The 20,967-nt window shown below is 48.2% G+C and overlaps 1 protein-coding gene across 1 annotated transcript in view; it reads right to left on the bottom strand.

The window, feature by feature from the left end:
* Positions 1-20,967, bottom strand: part of LOC134995858 (ficolin-1-like) — a gene marked incomplete at its 5' end in the record, with an annotated part of 120,391 nt that overhangs the window by 65,124 nt on the left and 34,300 nt on the right. The window contains one exon of the mRNA XM_063951141.1: positions 3,533-3,667. Within this exon, the coding sequence (XP_063807211.1) occupies positions 3,533-3,667 (135 nt within the window). The remainder of the gene's footprint in view (positions 1-3,532; positions 3,668-20,967) is intronic.

The raw sequence follows: 20,967 nt of genomic DNA, 5'->3' as shown, positions 1-20,967 counted from the left end.
GACAGAAAGAGGGTGGATGCTGTCAGGTGGTCCCATTGGTGGGGCCATCTGAAACCCCCTTCAGTGGGTGGCTGAAATCCTTTTTCAAAGTCTAGCTGGTACTTTTTCTATCCTTCCACATCCCGTAGATTTTTGTGATTATGATTATTTTAAAGAACAGGTTTTGCATAGGTCTAAAAAGCTTTGCTCAGTTTTCCTTTACAAAATGTGTAAATAGGATAATAACATGGAGTGGGTTGTTGTTGTTGTTGTTGTTGTTGTTGTTGTTGTGTGTTTTTTTTTTGTACATATTTCTTTACTTTGATGATATGTCTTGGTATATTGCGGATTGCATTTCATTTATGTTATATTATGTATCATGATGTGATATATTATTTATATATTTATTAATTTATTTATTTATTGTATTATATTGTATTATATTGTAAATATTGTAATATAAGTTGCAAGTTCAATAAATGGGAGCATTCCCTCTCAGCTCTGGGCCCCATAGCAGCTGTACTCCCTGCACCTATGGTAGCTAAACCCTGTATATACAGTAGCGGATCTTGCCACGGGCAAGCAGGACTTTTGCCTGGGGCGCCGCCTTCTGGAGGGCGCCGGCGCCATCCAGAGGGCGCTGCACCACGGCAAGATCCGCTGCTGCTGTGCCCCCCGCTGGCGCTGCCCGCTGTCCCGCTGCCCGCTGTGAAGGGAAACTAGACGGTACTTCATGGAGAGGACCTTTGCTGTGCGGTGCGCGAAGACGTCTTCGCGCACCGCACATCATTTCAGTGGCGCTACTACTGTACAGGGGGCGTGACTGACCACGCCCCCTGTATGAAGCCACTCCCCCTATGGCCGCCCGTGGCGCAAAAAGACCCTGAGCCGGCCCTGTGTATATAACACATGTAACTGTGACAGGGAAGGTGGCCCCTCTCAGCTCTGGGCCCCATAGCAGCTGCACTCCCTGCACCTATGGGAGCTATACCCAGTATATAACACATGTAACTGTGACAGGGAAGGTGGCTCCTCTCAGGTCTTGGGCCCATAGCATCTGCACTCCCTCCACCTATGGTAGCTATACCCTTGTATATAACACATGTAACTGTGACAGGGAAGGTGGCCCCTCTCAGGCCTGGGGCCCATAGCAGCTGTACTCCCTGCACCTATGGTAGCTACACCCTGTATATAACACATGTAACTGTGACAGGGAAGGTGGCCCCTCTCAGCTCTGGGCCCCATAGCAGCTGCACTCCCTGCACCTATGGTAGCTACACCCTGTGTATAACACATGTAACTGTGACAGGGAAGGTGGCCCCTCTCAGCTCTGGGCCCCATAGCAGCTGCACTCCCTGTACCTATGGTAGCTACACCCCTGTATATAACACATGTAACTGTAACAGGGAAGGTGGCCCCTCTCAGCTCTGGGCCCCATAGCAGCTGCACTCCCTGCACCTATGGTAGCTACATCCTGTATATAACACATGTAACTGTGACAGGGAAGGTTGCTCCTCTCAGCTCTGGGCCCCATGGCATCTGCACTCCCTCCACCTATGGTAGCTACACCCTTGTATATAACACATGTAACTGTGACAGGGAAGGTGGTCCCTCTCAGGCCTGGGGTACATAGCAGCTGTACTCCCTGCACCTATGGTAGCTACACCATGTATATAACACATGTAACTGTGACAGGGAAGGTGGCCCCTCTCAGCTCTGAGCCCCATAGCAGCTGCACTCCCTGCACCTATGGTAGCTACACCCTGTATATAACACATGTAACTGTGACAGGGAAGGTGGCCCCTCTCAGCTCTGGGCCCCATAGCAGCTGCACTCCCTGCACCTATGGTAGCTACACCCCTGTATATAACACATGTAACTGTAACAGGGAAGGTGGTCCCTCTCAGCTCTGGGCCCCATAGCAGCTGCACTCCCTGCACCTATGGTAGCTACACCATGTATATAACACATGTAACTGTGACAGGGAAGGTGGTCCCTCTCAGCTCTGAGCCCCATAGCAGCTGCACTCCCTGCACCTATGGTAGCTACACCCTGTATATAACACATGTAACTGTGACAGGGAAGGTGGCCCCTCTCAGCTCTGGGCCCCATAGCAGCTGCACTCCCTGCACCTATGGTAGCTACACCCCTGTATATAACACATGTAACTGTGTCAGGGAAGGTGGCCCCTCTCAGCTCTGGGCCCCATAGCAGCTGCACTCCCTGCACCTATGGTAGCTACACCTCTGTATATAACACATGTAACTGTAACAGGGAAGGTGGCCCCTCTCAGCTCTGGGCCCCATAGCAGCTGCACTCCCTGCACCTATGGTAGCTACGCCCTTGAACTAGGATTCTTGTGATCAAGTCATTCAACATAAGAACCAGAAATCTTGATATGCTGAGAGTGTGGCACAGGCATGCAGAGCTAGTAAAATGTGTCTGTGGCCCCCAAGTAAAGGGCCAAATTGCAGACATTTGCTCAATAAGCAGCCAAAACCCAGAACCATGATTGGCTTATGAAGTGCTATACATACACTAGGTTTTCAGTGACGAACAAATGTTATCAAGATAATGATACAAACAATCAAATAATTAATTTGGCCAACACCCAAAGCTAAATGAGGTATAAAATGACTGCACTGACCAATCAGATCTACTCGTGTTAAACAGCACCATGGTAGCCAATCAGATCTACTCATGTGCCACTCAATACCATGGGAGCCAATAAGATCTACTCATGTGGTACACACAACAATGGGAGCCAATCAGATCTACTCATATGTTACACACCACCATGGTAGCCAATCAGATCTACTCATGTGCTACTCAATACCATGGGAGCCAATAAGATCTACTCATGTTCTACACACCACCATGGGAGCCAATCAGATCTACTCATGTGTTGCACCCCACCATCAATCAAATATACTCATTTGTTACATGCCACCATGGAAGTCAATCAGTTCTACTAATTTGTTATACACTACCATGTCAGCAAATCAAATCTACTGTACTCATGTGCAACTCACTACAATGGGAGCCAATCATATCTACTAATGTCCTACAAACCATCATGGGAGCCAATCAGAACTCCTTGAAAAGGGCTCACATGACCTGAACTGCATTGGCGACACACTGCCCACCTGAAACACCAGCTCGAACCAGACTGCCACATCCGGTCTAATCACCAACCACCCCGCAGCAGGAGGCAGTTCCCACCACTCACTGCTCCCAACTGCATACCAGAACTCACCTATTACCACTGGCACTATCAGCTACTGGATGAGCCAGACCCCCTGGTCCCATGGGGGTCACCTCTCCAATGATGCCTCTGCCCATCTACAAGTGCCACCATGTTACCCAATCAGATCTACTCATGCATTAAACCCTACCATGGGATCCAACAAGATCTGTTCCTTTATATAACCCTGCAGTCCTTGCCTACCACTGTCTTTCCTTTATCTAACACATTTATTCCTTTATACAGTATAACATTGACAATCCCATATATAACACTGACATTCCTATATATAACACTGCCGTTCCTCACCTGCAGTACCAGTCACAAAGCTTCCAAGTATCAACTTGTATTTCTCAGATTCTCCCATAACTTGAAAAGTTCTGTATTTAGCAAAATAGTTTTCAGCATTAAAGTCTTGTAGGTCCACCCGCAGCTCCCAGGTGCCTGCAATGAAAGGGAGATAATTAACTTTGTTAATGTTGCTCTCGCCACCCCCCTACAGCATTCTGCGGCCAGGAACCCGGTGAGGGATGCTAACCGCTGGGATCCCGGCTGCCGGTAACCCGTACCCAACCCTTTTTTTTGTGGAAAATTATTCAATATCACATATCTGTGAGTGGCAGAAGTATGTGACCCTTTAGGCTTAGCAGATATATTAAAGGTGAAATTAGAGTCAGGTATTTTCACTCTATGAGATGACTATCGGGTGTGAGTGGGCAACCTGTCTTTTTAAAAGAACAGGGATCTATCAAAGGCTGATGTTCACAACAAGTTTGTGCAAGTGTATCATGCCACGAACCAAGGAGATTTCTGAGGACCTCAGAAGAAGAGTTGTTGATGCTCATCAGGCTGGAACAGGTTACAAAACCATCTCTAAAGCGTTTGGATTCAACCAATTAACAGTCAAACGTATTGTGTACAAATGGAAGAAATTCCAGACCATTATTACCCTCCCCAGGAGGGCAATAATGTCAACCAACAAAGAGCAAGGTGTCTAAAGCTGCTCATACGCTAGTATAATATGGCCCTTTTTAAAATAATTTTGACCCATCGGGCCGATAAATCATGTGAAAAGTTCCATAACGTATATGTGTTTTACCTCCGATTCCGATCCATTGCGCGGTCCCGCGCGCATCAGAATGGAGCCAGAGATCACCATGGCTGCCGCAAAGATTTAACAATAGTAGCTCCCTGCGCACCACTCCACAGTAAATACACTGTAATCAACTCTGTGTAGTAAAAATATTTTATTTAAATGTTTGTCTTAATTAGACCTTTATATAGTACACTATAATAGATGGCTCCTATATTTTATATATATATATATATATATATATATATATATATATATATATATATAGGTACAGGAAAATGCTGGCACTCTCAGAGACTTGCAAAGATGACACAGATACTGTAGTTTTAAGGTCAACGTTTCAGGGCATTGCCCTTTTATCAAGACTGATAAAAGGGCAATGCCCTGAAACGTTGACCTTAAAACTACAGTATCTGTGTCATCTTTGCAAGTCTCTGAGAGTGCCAGCATTTTCCTGTACCTATACTCTGCAGCTGTGGCTGACGCAGGGCACCGGAGCAATCTGCACACGCTTACTGGGAGTGCCATACAGTACTTGGCTATATATATATATATATATATATATATATATATACCAGTTATGATATGATGGATACTGCTGTTGTGATTACATACAACCTAGTACCGGTACACAAACCAAAAACATACAGACAACACATAAACAAAAACGAAACAAAAAGGGTGGTCACTCCGTGGTGATTTGACAAGGTAGTTCGAAGCGCCCTGTGGCGTCTTACTCTCATCTACCTATCTGTTGAATGTCAATTCTAATATGTAAGAGTCACAGTCTTGTACAGTCCAAAAACTGTTGTATAACAAAAAGGTCTCTGCTTTAAAAGGTCCCAGGTGGGGTGTTCACCTCCCCTTAGTGCTTGTTTACACTGGTTGGCTGGTAGGTATAACAAAGGGTTAAACCCTCACTCTTCCGAATGAAGCAGGGGCAATCTGCTATCCTCCTCTATTGGTTGCTATCACTGTCCGGGGCTCCGTGCAGTGGCGAGCGTCCTTTTCCGGGAAGAGATTGCAGTCTGCCGGCAGACTGACAGACGGTGCGCTTCCGTATTCAGCGCCGCTGTCGTAGAATCGATGCACTCGGTAATCAACGCGTTTCACCTGAAAGGCTTCGTCAGGATCTCCGAATAGCTGACGTAGTGCAGCCGTGCCCCCAGCTGCACCTCCCCCGCAGGTGTCCATCACACAGAAAGCGCAGTATCATTTCTTTCTTTTATCTGCCGCAAATATTTGTCGGATTCTGTGACAGTCAATGGCATTGCATACAACACATTGCATGAAAAATGATGTATCATATGTGATCCAGGCGTGGCGGCTACCCAGCGGGTAGTTGGTGGGGTATCGCATGCGATACCTCACAGTAGTGTATGGGGGCCTTAATAGTTCACGTGGTGACAAAGAAACCAAAGGTAACCTTTAAGCAAATGAAGGCCTTTCTCACATTAGCTAATGTCGGTGTTCATGAGTCCACCATCAGGAGGACACTGAACAACAATGGTGTGCATGGCAGGATTGCAAGGAGAAAGCCACTGCACCTCCAAAAAACATTGCTGGCCATCTGCAGTCTGCTAAAGATCACCTGGATAAGCCAGAAGGCTATTGGGACAATGTTTTGTGGACAGAATAGAGCTCTTTGGTTTAAATGAGAAGTGTTATGTTTGGAGAAAGGAGAACACTGCATTCCAGCATAAAAGCCTCATACCATCAGGGAAACGCAGTGGTGGTGGTATCATGGTTTGGTCCTGTTTTGCTGCATCTGGCTCAGGATGACTTACCATCATTGATGGTACAATGAATTCTGAATTATACTAGAATATTGTACAGGAAAATGTCATGAGCTGTATCGCAAGAGAATATGGGTCATGCAGCAAGACAGCTACCCAAAGCACATGAGTCATTTGACCAAATAATGGTTAAAATAGGATTTTAATTACCTGCCGGTAAATCCTTTTCTCGTAGTCCGTAGAGGATGCTGGGGTCCACATTAGTACCATGGGGGTATAGATGAGTCCACTAGGAGCCATTGGCCCTTTAAGAGTTTGAGTGTGGGCTGGCTCCTCCCTCTGTGCCCCTCCTACCAGACTCAGTCTAGAAACTGTGCCCGAGGAGACGGACATCTTCAAGAGAAGGTTTTTACACAGATAGTGGCGAGATTCACACCAGCTCACACATACAAGTCAAACCAAGCTAACCAGCTTGACACATCAGCAACGGCTGGACAATGGCCCTCATTCCGATTTGTTCGCTCGCTAGCTGCTTTTAGCAGCAGTGCAAACGCTAAGCCCCCGCCCTCTGGGGGTGTATCTTAGCTAAGCAGAAGTGTGAACGAAAGGATCGCAGCGCTGCTACAAAAAAGATTGTGCAGTTTCAGAGTAGCTCGAGGCTTACTCCTAGCTTGCGATCACTTCAGACTATTTAGTTCCTGTTTTGACGTCACAAACGCGCCTTGCGTTCGCCCAGCCATGCCTACATTTTTCCAGCCACTCCTGCATTTTTATCTGGCACGCCTGCGTTTTTTCACACACTCCCCGAAAACGGTCAGTTACCACCCAGAAACACCCACTTCCTGTCAATCACTCTGCGGCCAGCAGTGTGACTAAAAAGCGTTGCTAGAGCTTGTGTAAAACTGCATCGGCTTTTGTGAAAGTACGACGCGCATACGCAGTGCGTCCCATACGCATGCGCAGAATTGCCGGTTTTTGGGCTGATTGCTGCGCTGCGAACGAAAGCAGCTAGCGATCAACTCGGAATGAGGGCCCATATTACTTACCAAGTAACAAAACCGTACTTAACCAAGAACTAAGCAGTACTGAACTAAGTAACCACTGCAGTATCATGAAGCGTTGGGCGAGCGCCCAGCATCCTCTACGGACTACGAGAAAAGGATTTACCAGTAGTTAATTAAAATCCTAAATGGGGATGTAACAAAGCTCCCAGAATGGTTGATCAAACTTGAGGTCCTCAGAGGCCAAAGTATCGAACTTGTAGAACTTTGCAAACATGTTCGACCCAGACCAAGTAGCCGCTCGGCAAAGCTGTAAAGCAGAGACACCCCGGGCAGCCGCCCAGGAAGACCCCACCTTACGAGTAGAGTGGGCCTTAACAGACGTAAGACACGGCAATCCTGCCGTAGAATAAGCATGCTGGATAGTGAACCTGATCCAGTGAGAGATTATCTGCTTAGAAGCAGGAAACCCAAGTTTCTTGGGATCATATAGGACAAACAGAGAGTCTGATTTTCTGTGACAAACAGTCCTCTTCACATAGATTTTCAGAGCCCTTACAACATCCAAGGACTTTGATGAAACTGAGGAGTCAGTAGTAGTGATGAGCGGGTTCGGTTTCCGAGAAACCGAACCCACCCGAGCTTTACCTTTTTTACACGGGTCCGAGCAGACTCGGATCCTCCCGCCTTGCTCGGCTAACCCGAGCGCGCCCGAACGTCATCATCCCGCTGTCGGATTCTCGCGAGATTCGGATTCTATATAAGCAGCCGCGCGTCGCCGCCATTTTCACACGTGCATTGAGATTGATAGGGAGAGGACGTGACTGGCGTCCTCTCCGTTTATATAGTTATATACTACACAGTTGATCTGATTGCTTAGCTTATTGTGGGGAGGATTGGGGAGCAGCTGTTAGGAGGAGTACAGTGCAGAATTTTGCTAATAGTGACCACCAGTTTTTTATCCGTTCTCTGCCTGAAAAAAACGCTCCATACCATATCTGTGCTCAGTGTGCTGCATGATATATCTGTGCTGAGTGCTCACACTGCTTAATTGTGGGGACTGGGGAGCAGCTATAGCAGGAGTACAGTGCACAGTTTTGCTGACAGTGACCACCAGTATACGTTTGTCTGCCTGAAAAACACTCCTGTGGTGGCTTTTTTTTATACTAGTTTAGCAGTCTGCTGACAGTGTCCACCAGGTCCATTATACTGTATATAGCAGTACGGTAGGCCACTGCTGTACCTACCTCTGTGTCGTCACTCGTCGTCCATAAGTATACTATCCATCCATCTACATTGTATACCTGTGGTGTCTTTTTTTTTTATACTATAAACGCAGTCTGCTGACAGTGTCCACCAGGTCCATTATACTGTATATAGCAGTACGGTAGGCCACTGCTGTACCTACCTCTGTGTCGTCACTCGTCGTCCATAAGTATACTATCCATCCATCTACATTGTATACCTGTGGTGTCTTTTTTTTTATACTATAAACGCAGTCTGCTGACAGTGTCCACCAGGTCCATTATACTGTATATAGCAGTACGGTAGGCCACTGCTGTACCTACCTCTGTGTCGTCACTCGTCGTCCATAAGTATACTATCCATCCATCTACATTGTATACCTGTGGTGTCTTTTTTTTTTATACTATAAACGCAGTCTGCTGACAGTGTCCACCAGGTCCATTATACTGTATATAGCAGTACGGTAGGCCACTGCTGTACCTACCTCTGTGTCGTCACTCGTCGTCCATAAGTATACTATCCATCCATCTACATTGTATACCTGTGGTGTCTTTTTTTTTATACTATAATATAAACGCAGTCTGCTGACAGTGTCCACCAGGTCCATTATACTGTATATAGCAGTACGGTAGGCTACTGCTGTACCTACCTCTGTATCGTCACTCGTTATACATAAAGTATACTATCCATCCATCTACATTGTATACCTGTGGTGCCTTTTAGTTGTGCGCATTAAAATATGGAGAACAAAAATGTGGAGGTTAAAAAAATAGGGAAAGATCAAGATCCACTTCCACCTCGTGCTGAAGCTGCTGCCACTAGTCATAGCCGAGACGATGAAATGCCATCAACGTCGTCTGCCAAGGCCGATGCCCAATGTCATAGTACAGACCATGTAAAATCCAAAACACAAAAGATCAGTAAAATGACCCAAAAATCAAAATTAAAAGCGTCTAAGGAGAAGCGTAAACTTGCCAATATGCCATTTACGACACGGAGTGGCAAGGAACGGCTGAGGCCCTGGCCTGTGTTCATGGCTAGTGGTTCAGCTTCACATGAGGATGGAAGCACTCATCCTCTCGCTAGAAAAAAGAAAAGACTTAAGCTGGCAAAAGCACAGCAAAGAACTGTGCGTTCTTCGAAATCACAAATCCCCAAGGAGAGTCCAATTGTGTCGGTTGCGATGCCTGACCTTCCCAACACTGGACGGGAAGAGCTTGCGCCTTCCACCATTTGCACGCCCCCTGCAAGTGCTGGAAGGTCCAGTTCCTGATAGTCAAATTGAAGATGTCAGTGTTGAAGTACACCAGGATGAGGATATGGGTGTTGCTAGCGCTGGGGAGGAAATTGACAAGGAGGATTCTGATGGTGAGGTGGTTTGTTTAAGTCAGGCGCACCCGGGGAGACACCTGTTGTCCGTGGGAGGAATATGGCCATTGACATGCCTGGTCAAAATACAAAAAAAATCAGCTCTTCGGTGTGGAATTATTTCAACACAAATGCGGACAACATGTATCAAGCCATGTGTTGCCTTTGTCAAGCTGTAATAAGTAGGGGTAAGGACATTAACCACCTCGGAACATTCTCCCTTATACGTCACCTGCAGCGCATTCATCATAAGTCAGTGACAAGTTCAAAAACTTTGGGCGACAGCGGAAGCAGTCCACTGACCAGTAAATCCCTTCCTCTTGTAACCAAGCTCCCGCAAACCACACCACCAACTCCCTCAGTGTCAATTTCCTCCTTACCCAGGAAAGCCAATAGTCCTGCAGGCCATGTCACTGGCAAGTCTGACGAGTCCTCTCCTGCCTGGGATTCGTCCAATGCATCCTTGAGTGTAACGCCTACTGCTGCTGGCGCTGCTGTTGTTGCTGCTGGGAGTCGATCGTCATCCCAGAGGGGAAGTCGGAAGACCACTTGTACTACTTCCAGTAAGCAATTGACTGTCCAACAGTCCTTTGCGAGGAAGATGAAATATCACAGCAGTCATCCTGCTGCAAAGCGGATAACTGAGGCCTTGGCAGCCTGGGCGGTGAGAAACGTGGTTCCGGTATCCATCGTTACTTCAGAGCCAACTATAGACTTGATTGAGGTACTGTGTCCCCGGTACCAAATACCATCTAGGTTCCATTTCTCTAGGCAGGCGATACCGAAAATGTACACAGACCTCAGAAAAAGAGTCACCAGTGTCCTAAAAAATGCAGTTGTACCCAATGTCCACTTAACCACGGACATGTGGACAAGTGGAGCAGGGCAGACTCAGGACTATATGACTGTGACAGCCCACTGGGTAGATGTATTGCCTCCCGCTGCAAGAACAGCAGCGGCGGCACCGGTAGCAGCATCTCGCAAACGCCAACTCGTTCCTAGGCAGGCTACGCTTTGTATCACCGCTTTCCAGAATACGCACACAGCTGAAAACCTCTTACGGCAACTGAGGAAGATCATCGCAGAATGGCTTACCCCAATTGGACTCTCCTGGGGATTTGTGACATCGGACAACGCCAGCAATATTGTGCGTGCATTACCTCTGGCCAAATTCCTGCACGTCCCATGTTTTACACATACCTTGAATTTGGTGGTGCAGAATTATTTAAAAACCGACAGGGGCATGCAAGAGATGCTGTCGGTGGCCCGAAGAATTGCGGGCCACTTTTGGCGTTCAGGCACCGCGTACAGAAGACTGGAGCACCACCAAACACACCTGAACCTGCCCTGCCATCATCTGAAGCAGGAGGTGGTAATGAGGTGGAATTCAACCCTCTATATGCTTCAGAGGATGGAGGAGCAGCAAAAGGCCATTCAAGCCTATACATCTGGCCACAATATAGGCAAAGGAGGTGGAATGCACCTGTCTCAAGCGCAGTGGAGAATGATTTCAACGTTGTGCAAGGTTCTGCAACCCTTTAAACTTGCCACACGTGAAGTCAGTTCAGACACTGCCAGCCTGAGTCAGGTCATTCCCCTCATCAGGCTTTTGCAGAAGAAGCTGGAGACATTGAAGGAGGAGCTAAAACAGAGCGATTCCGCTAGGCATGTGGGACTTGTGGATGGAGCCCTTCATTCGCTTAACCAGGATTCACGGGTGGTCAATCTGTTGAAATCAGAGCACTACATTTTGGCCACCGTGCTCGATCCTAGATTTAAAACCTACGTTGTATCTCTCTTTTCGGCAGACACAAGTCTGCAGGGGTTCAAAGACCTGCTGGTGAGAAAATTGTCAAGTCAAGCGGAACGTGACCCGTCAACAGCTCCTCCTTCACATTCTCCCGCAACTGGGGGTGCGAGGAAAAGGCTAAGAATTCTGAGCCCACCCGCTGGCGGTGATGCAGGGCAGTCTGGAGCGATTGCTGACATCTGGTCCGGACTGAAGGACCTGCCAACGATTACTGACATGTCGTCTACTGTCACTGCATATGATTCTCTCACCATTGAAAGAATGGTGGAGGATTATATGAGTGACCGCATCCAAGTAGGCACGTCAGACAGTCCGTACGTATACTGGCAGGAAAAAGAGGCAATTTGGAGGCCCTTGCACAAACTGGCTTTATTCTACCTAAGTTGCCCTCCCTCCAGTGTGTACTCCGAAAGAGTGTTTAGTGCCGCCGCTCACCTTGTCAGCAATCGGCGTACGAGGTTACTTCCAGAAAATGTGGAGAAGATGATGTTCATTAAAATGAATTATAATCAATTCCTCCGTGGAGACATTCACCAGCAGCAATTGCCTCCAGAAAGTGCACGGGGACCTGAGATGGTGGATTTCAGTGGGGATGAATTAATAATCTGTGAGGAGGGGGATGTACACAGTGAAAGGGGTGATGAATAGGACGATGATGATGAGGTGGACATCTTGCCTCTGTAGAGCCAGTTTGTGCAAGGAGAGATTGATTGCTTCTTTTTTGGTGGGGGCCCAAACCAACCAGTCATTTCAGTCACAGTCGTGTGGCAAACCCTGTCGCTGAAATGATGGGTTCGTTAAAGTGTGCATGTCCTGTTTATAGTATACAACATAAGGGTGGGTGGGAGGGCCCAAGGACAATTCCATCTTGCACCTCTTTTTTCTTTCATTTTTCTTTGCATCATGTGCTGTTTGGGGACAATTTTTTTGAAGTGCCATCCTGTCTGACACTGCAGTGCCACTCCTAGATGGGCCAGGTGTTTGTGTCGGCCACTAGGGTCGCTTAGCTTAGTCACACAGCTACCTCATTGCGCCTCTTTTTTTCTTTGCATCATGTGCTGTTTGGGGAGTATTTTTTTGAAAGGGCCATCCTGTGTGACACTGCAGTGCCACTCCTAGATGGGCCATGTGTTTGTGTCGGCCACTTGGGTCGCTGAGCTTAGTCACACAGCTACCTCATTGCGCCTCTTTTTTTCTTTGCATCATGTGCTGTTTGGGGACAATTTTTTTGAAGTGCCATCCTGTCTGACACTGCAGTGCCACTCCTAGATGGGCCAGGTGTTTGTGTCGGCCACTTGGGTCGCTGAGCTTAGTCACACAGCTACCTCATTGCGCCTCTTTTTTTCTTTGGATCATGTGCTGTTTGGGGACTTTTTTTTGAAGGGCCATCCTGTCTGACACTGCAGTGCCACTCCTAGATGGGCCAGGTGTTTGTGTCGGCCACTTGGGTCGCTTAGCTTAGCCATCCAGCGACCCCGGTGCAAATTTTAGGACTAAAAATAATATTGTGAGGTGTTCAGAATAGACTGAAAATGAGTGGAAATTATGGTTATTGAGGTTAATAATACTTTGGGATCAAAATGACCCCCAAATTCTATGATTTAAGCTGTTTTTTAGGGTTTTTTGAAAAAAACACCCGAATCCAAAACACACCCGAATCCGACAAAAAAAATTCGGTGAGGTTTTGCCAAAACGCGTCCGAATCCAAAACACGGCCGCGGAACCGAACCCAAAACCAAAACACAACAAAACCCGAAAAATGTCCGGTGCACATCACTAGTCAGTAGCAACTGGCACCACAATAGGTTGGTTGATATGCAATACCGACACAACCTTCGGAAGGAACTGCGGATGTGTCCAGAGCTCAGCTCTATCTACATGGAAGATCAAGTAGGGGCTTTTACATGACAAAGCCCACAACTCCGACACACGTCTCTGAAATGCCAAGGCTAACAAAGTGACAGCCTTCCACGTGAGAAACTTGACCTCAACCTCCTGTAGAGGCTCAAACCAGTCGGACTGGAAGAACTGCAACACCACATTAAGATCCCAGGGCGCCGTAGGCAGCACAAAGGGAGGCTGGATGTGCAGAACTCCCTTCAAAAAGGTCTGAACCTCAGGGAGGGCAGCCAATTGTTTCTGGAAGAAAATGGATAGGGCCTAAATCTGGACCTTTATTGAACCTAATCTCAGGCCCTTTTCCACACCTGCTTGGAGGAAGAGGAGAAATCGTCCAAGTTTAAACTCCACCGGAGGAAACTTCTTGGATTCACACTAAGACACATACTTTTTCCAAATGCGATGGTAATGCTTTGACGTTACTTCTTTCCTAGCCTGTATCAGGGTAGGAATAACCTTGTTCGGAATGCCCTTCCGAGCTAATATCTGGCGTTCAACCTCCATGCCGTCAAACGTAGCCGCTGTAAGTCTTGATAAGCGAACGACCCCTGCTGTAGCAGGTCCTCCGGAAGAGGCCTCGGCTCTTCTAGCAGTAGATCCAGAAGATCCGCATACCAAGCCCTTCTTGGCCAGTCCGGAGCAATGAGAATCGCCTGAACTTTTGTTCTCCTTATGAGTTTTAGAACCCTTGGAATGAGTGGAAGTGGAGGAAACACGTACACCAACTGGAACACCGACGGAGTCACTAGGGCGTCCACTGCCACGACTTGTGGGTCCCTTGACCTGGAACAATACCGCTGAAGCTTCTTGTTGAGATGAGAGGCCATCATGTCTATTTGAGGTGCACCCCAAAGATTTGTCACCTCCGTGAACACCTCTGGATGGAGGCCCCACTCTCCTGGATGGAGATCGTGTCTGCAGAGGAAGTCCGCTTCCCAGTTGTCTACTCTCGGAATGAAGATTGCTGACAGCGCCAACGTGTGTTTTTCTGCCCAGAGGATGATTCTTGTTACCTCTGACATTGCAGCTCTGCTCTTCGTTCTGCCCTGTTGGTTTATGTAAGCCACTGTCGTTACATTGTCCGACTGCACTTGAATGGCCCGATTTCTCAGAAGATGGGCCGCTTGGAGAAGCCCGTTGTAGGCGGCTCTTAATTCCAGAATGTTTATCGGCAGGCCAGCTTTCAGACTTGACCACCTTCCTTGGAAGGTTTCCCCTTGAGTGACTGCGCCCCAGCCCCGGAGACTTGCATCCGTGGTTAGAAGGATCCAGTCCTGAATCCCGAACCTGCGGCCCTCCAGAAGGTGAGGTAATTGCAGCCACCAGAGGAGTGAGATCCTGGCCTTTGGCGACAGACGTATTTTCTGGTGCATGTGTAGATGAGATCCCGACCATTTGTCCAGGAGATCCAGTTGGAAGGACCGAGCATGAAACCTCCCGTACTGCAGAGCCTTGTAAGAGGCCACCATCTTCCCCAGAATGTGAATGCACTTATGAATCGACACCCGGGCTGGCTTCAGGACATCCCGGACCATTGTTTGTATCACCAACGCTTTTTCCTCTGCAAGAACATCCTCTGCAGTTCCGTGTCGAGGGTCATTCACAGAAATGACAACCTCCTGGTTGGTTCCAAATGTGATTTTGGAAGATTCAGGATCCAACCATGTTCCTCGAGAAGCTGGGTCCTGAGTGCTATGGACTGGAACAGATTATTCCGGGACGAAGCCTTTATCAGCAGATCGTTCAGAAATGGAATTATGTTCACCCCCTGTCTGCGGAGGAGAACCATCATTTCCACCATCACCTTGGTGAAAACCCTCGGTGCTGTGGAGAGGCCGAATGGCAGGGCCCGGAATTGAAAATGACAGTCCAACAGTGCAAATTGGAGATAAGCTTGATGCAGCTGCCAAATTGGAATGTGGAGGTACGCATCCTTGATATCCAGGGATACCAGGAACTCCCCCTCCTCCAGACCTGATATCACCACCCATTTTGAACTTGAATTCCCTCAGAAAGGAGTTTAGTGATTTTAAGTTCAGAATGGGCCTGACCGAACCATCCAGTTTCGGTATGACGAAAAGGTTCGAATAGTAACCTATGGTTTGCATCTGGGGAGGAACTGGTACAATAACCTGTGCCTCCACCAACTTCTGGATGGCTCCCTGTAGGGTAGCCCTGTCTGCTGGCAAAGCCGGCAAGCCTGATTTGAAGAACCGGTGAGGAGGGAGATCTTGAAATTCCAGCCGGTACCCCTGGGACACAATATCTTGTACCCAGGGATCCAGGCTGAACGACACTTAGACGTGACTGAAATGTCTGAGTGTCGCCCCCACCGGCCCTACTTCCGAGCCGCGCGGTCCAATGTCATGCTGAGGACTTTGGCATACCTGAAGCAGGCTTCTGTTCCTGGGAACCCGCAGCAGCAGGTTTCTTGGATTTTTGTCGACCTCCTCTAAAGAAGGTGTTGGACGGTTTGGCCTTTCTTGTTTTAGCAACCCGAAAGGACTGTGATGTAGCTGAAGAACACGGTTTCTTCATAGCAGGTGCAGCTGAGGGGAGAAAAGGTGACTTACACGCTGTAGCCGTGGAGATCCACACATCCAACGCTTCCCCAAAGAGCCTGACCTGTGTAGGGTAGGGTCTCCACACCTCTCCTGGATTCCGTGTCGGCAGACCACTGGCACAGCCACAGTCCTCAACGAGCTGAGACCGACATGGAAGATATTCCTGCAGCCATTGAACCCAGGTCTTTCATGGATTCCACCATAAATCTTGCAGAATCCTGAATGTTACATAAAAATAATTCAACGTCACTTTTATCCATTGTATCCAAATCCTCGAGTAACGTGCCTGACCACGTTACTATAGCTTTGGAAATCCATGCACAGGCAATAGCAGGACATAGTATCGCCCCTAAAGCCGTGTACATGGATTTGAGCATAGTATCAATTTTGCGATCAGCCTGCTCCTTTAAGGCGGTAGATCCTGGAACAGGCAAAACCACCTTTTTCGAGAGTCTGGATTAGAGATGTGCACCGGAAATTTTTCGGGTTTTGTGTTTTGGTTTTGGGTTCGGTTCCGCGGCCGTGTTTTGGGTTCGAACGCGTTTTGGCAAAACCTCACCGAATTTTTTTTGTCGGATTCGGGTGTGTTTTGGATTCAGGTGTTTTTTTCAAAAAACCTAAAAAACAGCTTAAATCATAGAATTTGGGGGTCATTTTGATCCCAAAGTATTATTAACCTCAATAACCATAATTTCCACTCATTTTCAGTCTATTCTGAACACCTCACACCTCACAATATTATTTTTAGTCCTAAAATTTGCACCGAGGTCGCTGGATGACTAAGCTCAGCGACCCAAGTGGCCGACACAAACACCTGGCCCATCTAGCACTCCTAGATGTCTGCAGTGTCACGCAGGATGGCCCTTCCAAAAAACACTCCCCAAACAGCACATGACGGAAAGAAAAAAAGAGGCGCAATGAGGTAGCTGTGTGACTAAGCTCAGCGACCCAAGTGGCCGACACAAACACCTGGCCCATCTAGGAGTGGCACTGCAGTGTCAGGCAGGATGGCCCTTCCAAAAAATACTCCCCAAATAGCACATGACGCAAAGAAGAAAAAAAAGAAGCGCAATGAGGTAGCTGTGTGACTAAGCTCAGCGACCCTAGTGGCCGACACAAAGACCTGGCCCATCTAGGAGTGGCACTGCAGTGTCACGCAGGATGGCCCTTCCAAAAAACACTCCCCAAACAGCACATGACGCAAAGAAAAAAAGAGGCGCAATGAGGTAGCTGTGTGACTAAGCTCAGCGACCCAAGTGGCCGACACAAACACCTGGCCCATCTAGGAGTGGCACTGCAGTGTCAGGCAGGATGGCCCTTCCAAAAAATACTCCCCAAACAGCACATGACGCAAAGAAGAAAAAAAAGAGGCGCAATGAGGTAGCTGTGTGACTAAGCTCAGCGACCCTAGTGGCCGACACAAACACCTGGCCCATCTAGGAGTGGCACTGCAGTGTCAGGCAGGATGGCCCTTCCAAAAAACACTCCCCAAACAGCACATGACGCAAAGAAAAAAAGAGGCGCAATGAGGTAGCTGTGTGAGTAAGCTCAGCGACCCTAGTGGCCGACACAAACACCTGGCCCATCTAGGAGTGGCACTGCAGTGTCACGCAGGATGGCCCTTCAAAAAAACACTCCACAAACAGCACATGACGCAAAGAAAAAAAGAGGCGCAATGAGGTAGCTGTGTGAGTAAGCTAAGCGACCCTAGTGGCCGACACAAACACCTGGCCCATCTAGGAGTGGCACTGCAGTGTCACGCAGGATGGCCCTTCAAAAAAACACTCCCCAAACAGCACATGACGCAAAGAAAAAAAGAGGCGCAATGAGGTAGCTGTGTGACTAAGCTCAGCGACCCAAGTGGCCGACACAAACACCTGGCCCATCTAGGAGTGGCACTGCAGTGTCAGGCAGGATGGCCCTTCCAAAAAATACTCCCCAAACAGCACATGACGCAAAGAAAAAAAGAGGCGCAATGAGGTAGCTGTGTGAGTAAGCTAAGCGACCCTAGTGGCCGACACAAACACCTGGCCCATCTACGAGTGGCACTGCAGTGTCACGCAGGATGGCCCTTCAAAAAAACACTCCCCAAACAGCACATGACGCAAAGAAAAAAAGAGGCGCAATGAGGTAGCTGTGTGACTAAGCTCAGCGACCCAAGTGGCCGACACAAACACCTGGCCCATCTAGGAGTGGCACTGCAGTGTCAGGCAGGATGGCCCTTCCAAAAAATACTCCCCAAACAGCACATGACGCAAAGAAAAAAAGAGGCGCAATGAGGTAGCTGTGTGAGTAAGCTAAGCGACCCTAGTGGCCGACACAAACACCTGGCCCATCTAGGAGTGGCACTGCAGTGTCACGCAGGCTGGCCCTTCCAAAAAACACTCCCCAAACAGCACATGACGCAAAGAAAAATGAAAGAAAAAAGAGGTGCAAGATGGAATTGTCCTTGGGCCCTCCCACCCACCCTTATGTTGTATAAACAGGACATGCACACTTTAACCAACCCATCATTTCAGTGACAGGGTCTGCCACACGACTGTGACTGAAATGACGGGTTGGTTTGGACCCCCACCAAAAAAGAAGCAATTAATCTCTCCTTGCACAAACTGGCTCTACAGAGGCAAGATGTCCACCTCATCATCATCCTCCGATTCATCACCGTGTACATCCCCCTCCTCACAGATTATCAATTCGTCCCCACTGGAATCCACCATCACATCTCCCTGTGTACTTTGTGGAGGCAATTGCTGCTGGTGAATGTCTCCATGGAGGAATTGATTATAATTCATTTTAATGAACATCATCTTCTCCACATTTTCTGGAAGTAACCTCGTACGCCGATTGCTGACAAGGTGAGCGGCGGCACTAAACACTCTTTCGGAGTACACACTTGTGGGAGGGCAACTTAGGTAGAATAAAGCCAGTTTGTGCAAGGGCCTCCAAATTGCCTCTTTTTCCTGCCAGTATACGTACGGACTGTCTGACGTGCCTACTTGGATGCGGTCACTCATATAATCCTCCACCATTCTTTCAATGGGGAGAGAATCATATGCAGTGACAGTAGACGACATGTCCGTAATCGTTGGCAGGTCCTTCAGTCCGGACCAGATGTCAGCATCAGCAGTCGCTCCAGACTGCCCTGCATTACCGCCAGCGGGTGGGCTCGGAATTCTGAGCCTTTTCCTCGCACCCCCAGTTGCGGGAGAATGTGAAGGAGGAGATGTTGACAGGTCGCATTCCGCTTGACTTGACAATTTTCTCACCAGCAGTTCTTTGAACCCCTGCAGACTTGTGTCTGCCGGAAAGAGAGATCCAAGGTAGGTTTTAAATCTAGGATCGAGCACGGTGGCCAAAATGTAGTGCTCTGATTTCAACAGATTGACCACCCGTGAATCCTTGTTAAGCGAATTAAGGGCTCCATCCACAAGTCCCACATGCCTAGCGGAATCGCTCTGTGTTAGCTCCTCCTTCAATGTCTCCAGCTTCTTCTGCAAAAGCCTGATGAGGGGAATGACCTGACTCAGGCTGGCAGTGTCTGAACTGACTTCACGTGTGGCAAGTTCAAAAGGTTGCAGAACCTTGCACAACGTTGAAATCATTCTCCACTGCGCTTGAGACAGGTGCATTCCACCTCCTATATCGTGCTCAGTTGTATAGGCTTGAATGGCCTTTTGCTGCTCCTCCAACCTCTGAAGCATATAGAGGGTTGAATTCCACCTCGTTACCACTTCTTGCTTCAGATGATGGCAGGGCAGGTTCAGGCGTTTTTGGTGTTGCTCCAGTCTTCTGTACGTGGTGCCTGTACGCCGAAAGTGTCCCGCAATTCTTCTGGCCACCGACAGCATCTCTTGCACGCCCCTCTCGTTTTTTAAATAATTCTGCACCACCAAATTCAATGTATGTGCAAAACATGGGACGTGCTGGAATTTGCCCATATTTAATGCACACACAATATTGCTGGCGTTGTCCGATGCCACAAATCCACAGGAGAGTCCAATTGGGGTAAGCCATTCTGCGATGATCTTCCTCAGTTGCCGTAAGAGGTTTTTAGCTGTGTGCGTATTCTGGAAAGCGGTGATACAAAGCGTAGCCTGCCTAGGAAAGAGTTGGCGTTTGCGAGATGCTGCTACTGGTGCCGCCGCTGCTGTTCTTGCGGCGGGAGTACATACATCTACCCAGTGGGCTGTCACAGTCATATAGTCCTGAGTCTGCCCTGCTCCACTTGTCCACATGTCCGTGGTTAAGTGGACATTGGGTACAACTGCATTTTTTAGGACACTGGTGAGTCTTTTTCTGAGGTCTGTGTACATTTTCGGTATCGCCTGCCTAGAGAAATGGAACCTAGATGGTATTTGGTACCGGGGACACAGTACCTCAAACAAGTCTATAGTTGGCTCTGCAGTAATGATGGATACCGGAACCACGTTTCTCACCGCCCAGGATGCCAAGGCCTCAGTTATCCGCTTTGCAGCAGGATGACTGCTGTGATATTTCATCTTCCTCGCAAAGGACTGTTGGACAGTCAATTGCTTGGTGGAAGTAGTAAAAGTGGTCTTACGACTTCCCCTCTGGGATGACCATCGACTCCCAGCAGCAACAACAGCAGCGCCAGCAGCAGTAGGCGTTACACGCAAGGATGCATCGGAGGAATCCCAGGCAGGAGAGGACTCGTCAGAATTGCCAGTGACATGGCCTGCAGGACTATTGGCATTCCTGGGGAAGGAGTAAATTGACACTGAGGGAGTTGGTGGGGTGGTTTGCGTGAGCTTGGTTACAAGAGGAAGGGATTTACTGGTCAGTGGACTGCTTCCGCTGTCGCCCAAAGTTTTTGAACTTGTCACTGACTTATGATGAATGCGCTGCAGGTGACGTATAAGGGAGGATGTTCCGAGGTGGTTAACGTCCTTACCCCTACTTATTACAGCTTGACAAAGGCAACACACGGCTTGACACCTGTTGTCCGCATTTCTGTTGAAATACTTCCACACCGAAGAGCTGATTTTTTTGGTATTTTCACTAGGCATG

The sequence above is a fragment of the Pseudophryne corroboree genome, unplaced genomic scaffold (genome assembly GCF_028390025.1).
Source record: "Pseudophryne corroboree isolate aPseCor3 unplaced genomic scaffold, aPseCor3.hap2 scaffold_1412, whole genome shotgun sequence".
Lineage (NCBI taxonomy): Eukaryota > Metazoa > Chordata > Amphibia > Anura > Myobatrachidae > Pseudophryne > Pseudophryne corroboree.
The sequence above is the reverse complement of the archived record's forward strand: the minus strand, read 5'-3'. Positions and strand labels throughout refer to the sequence as shown.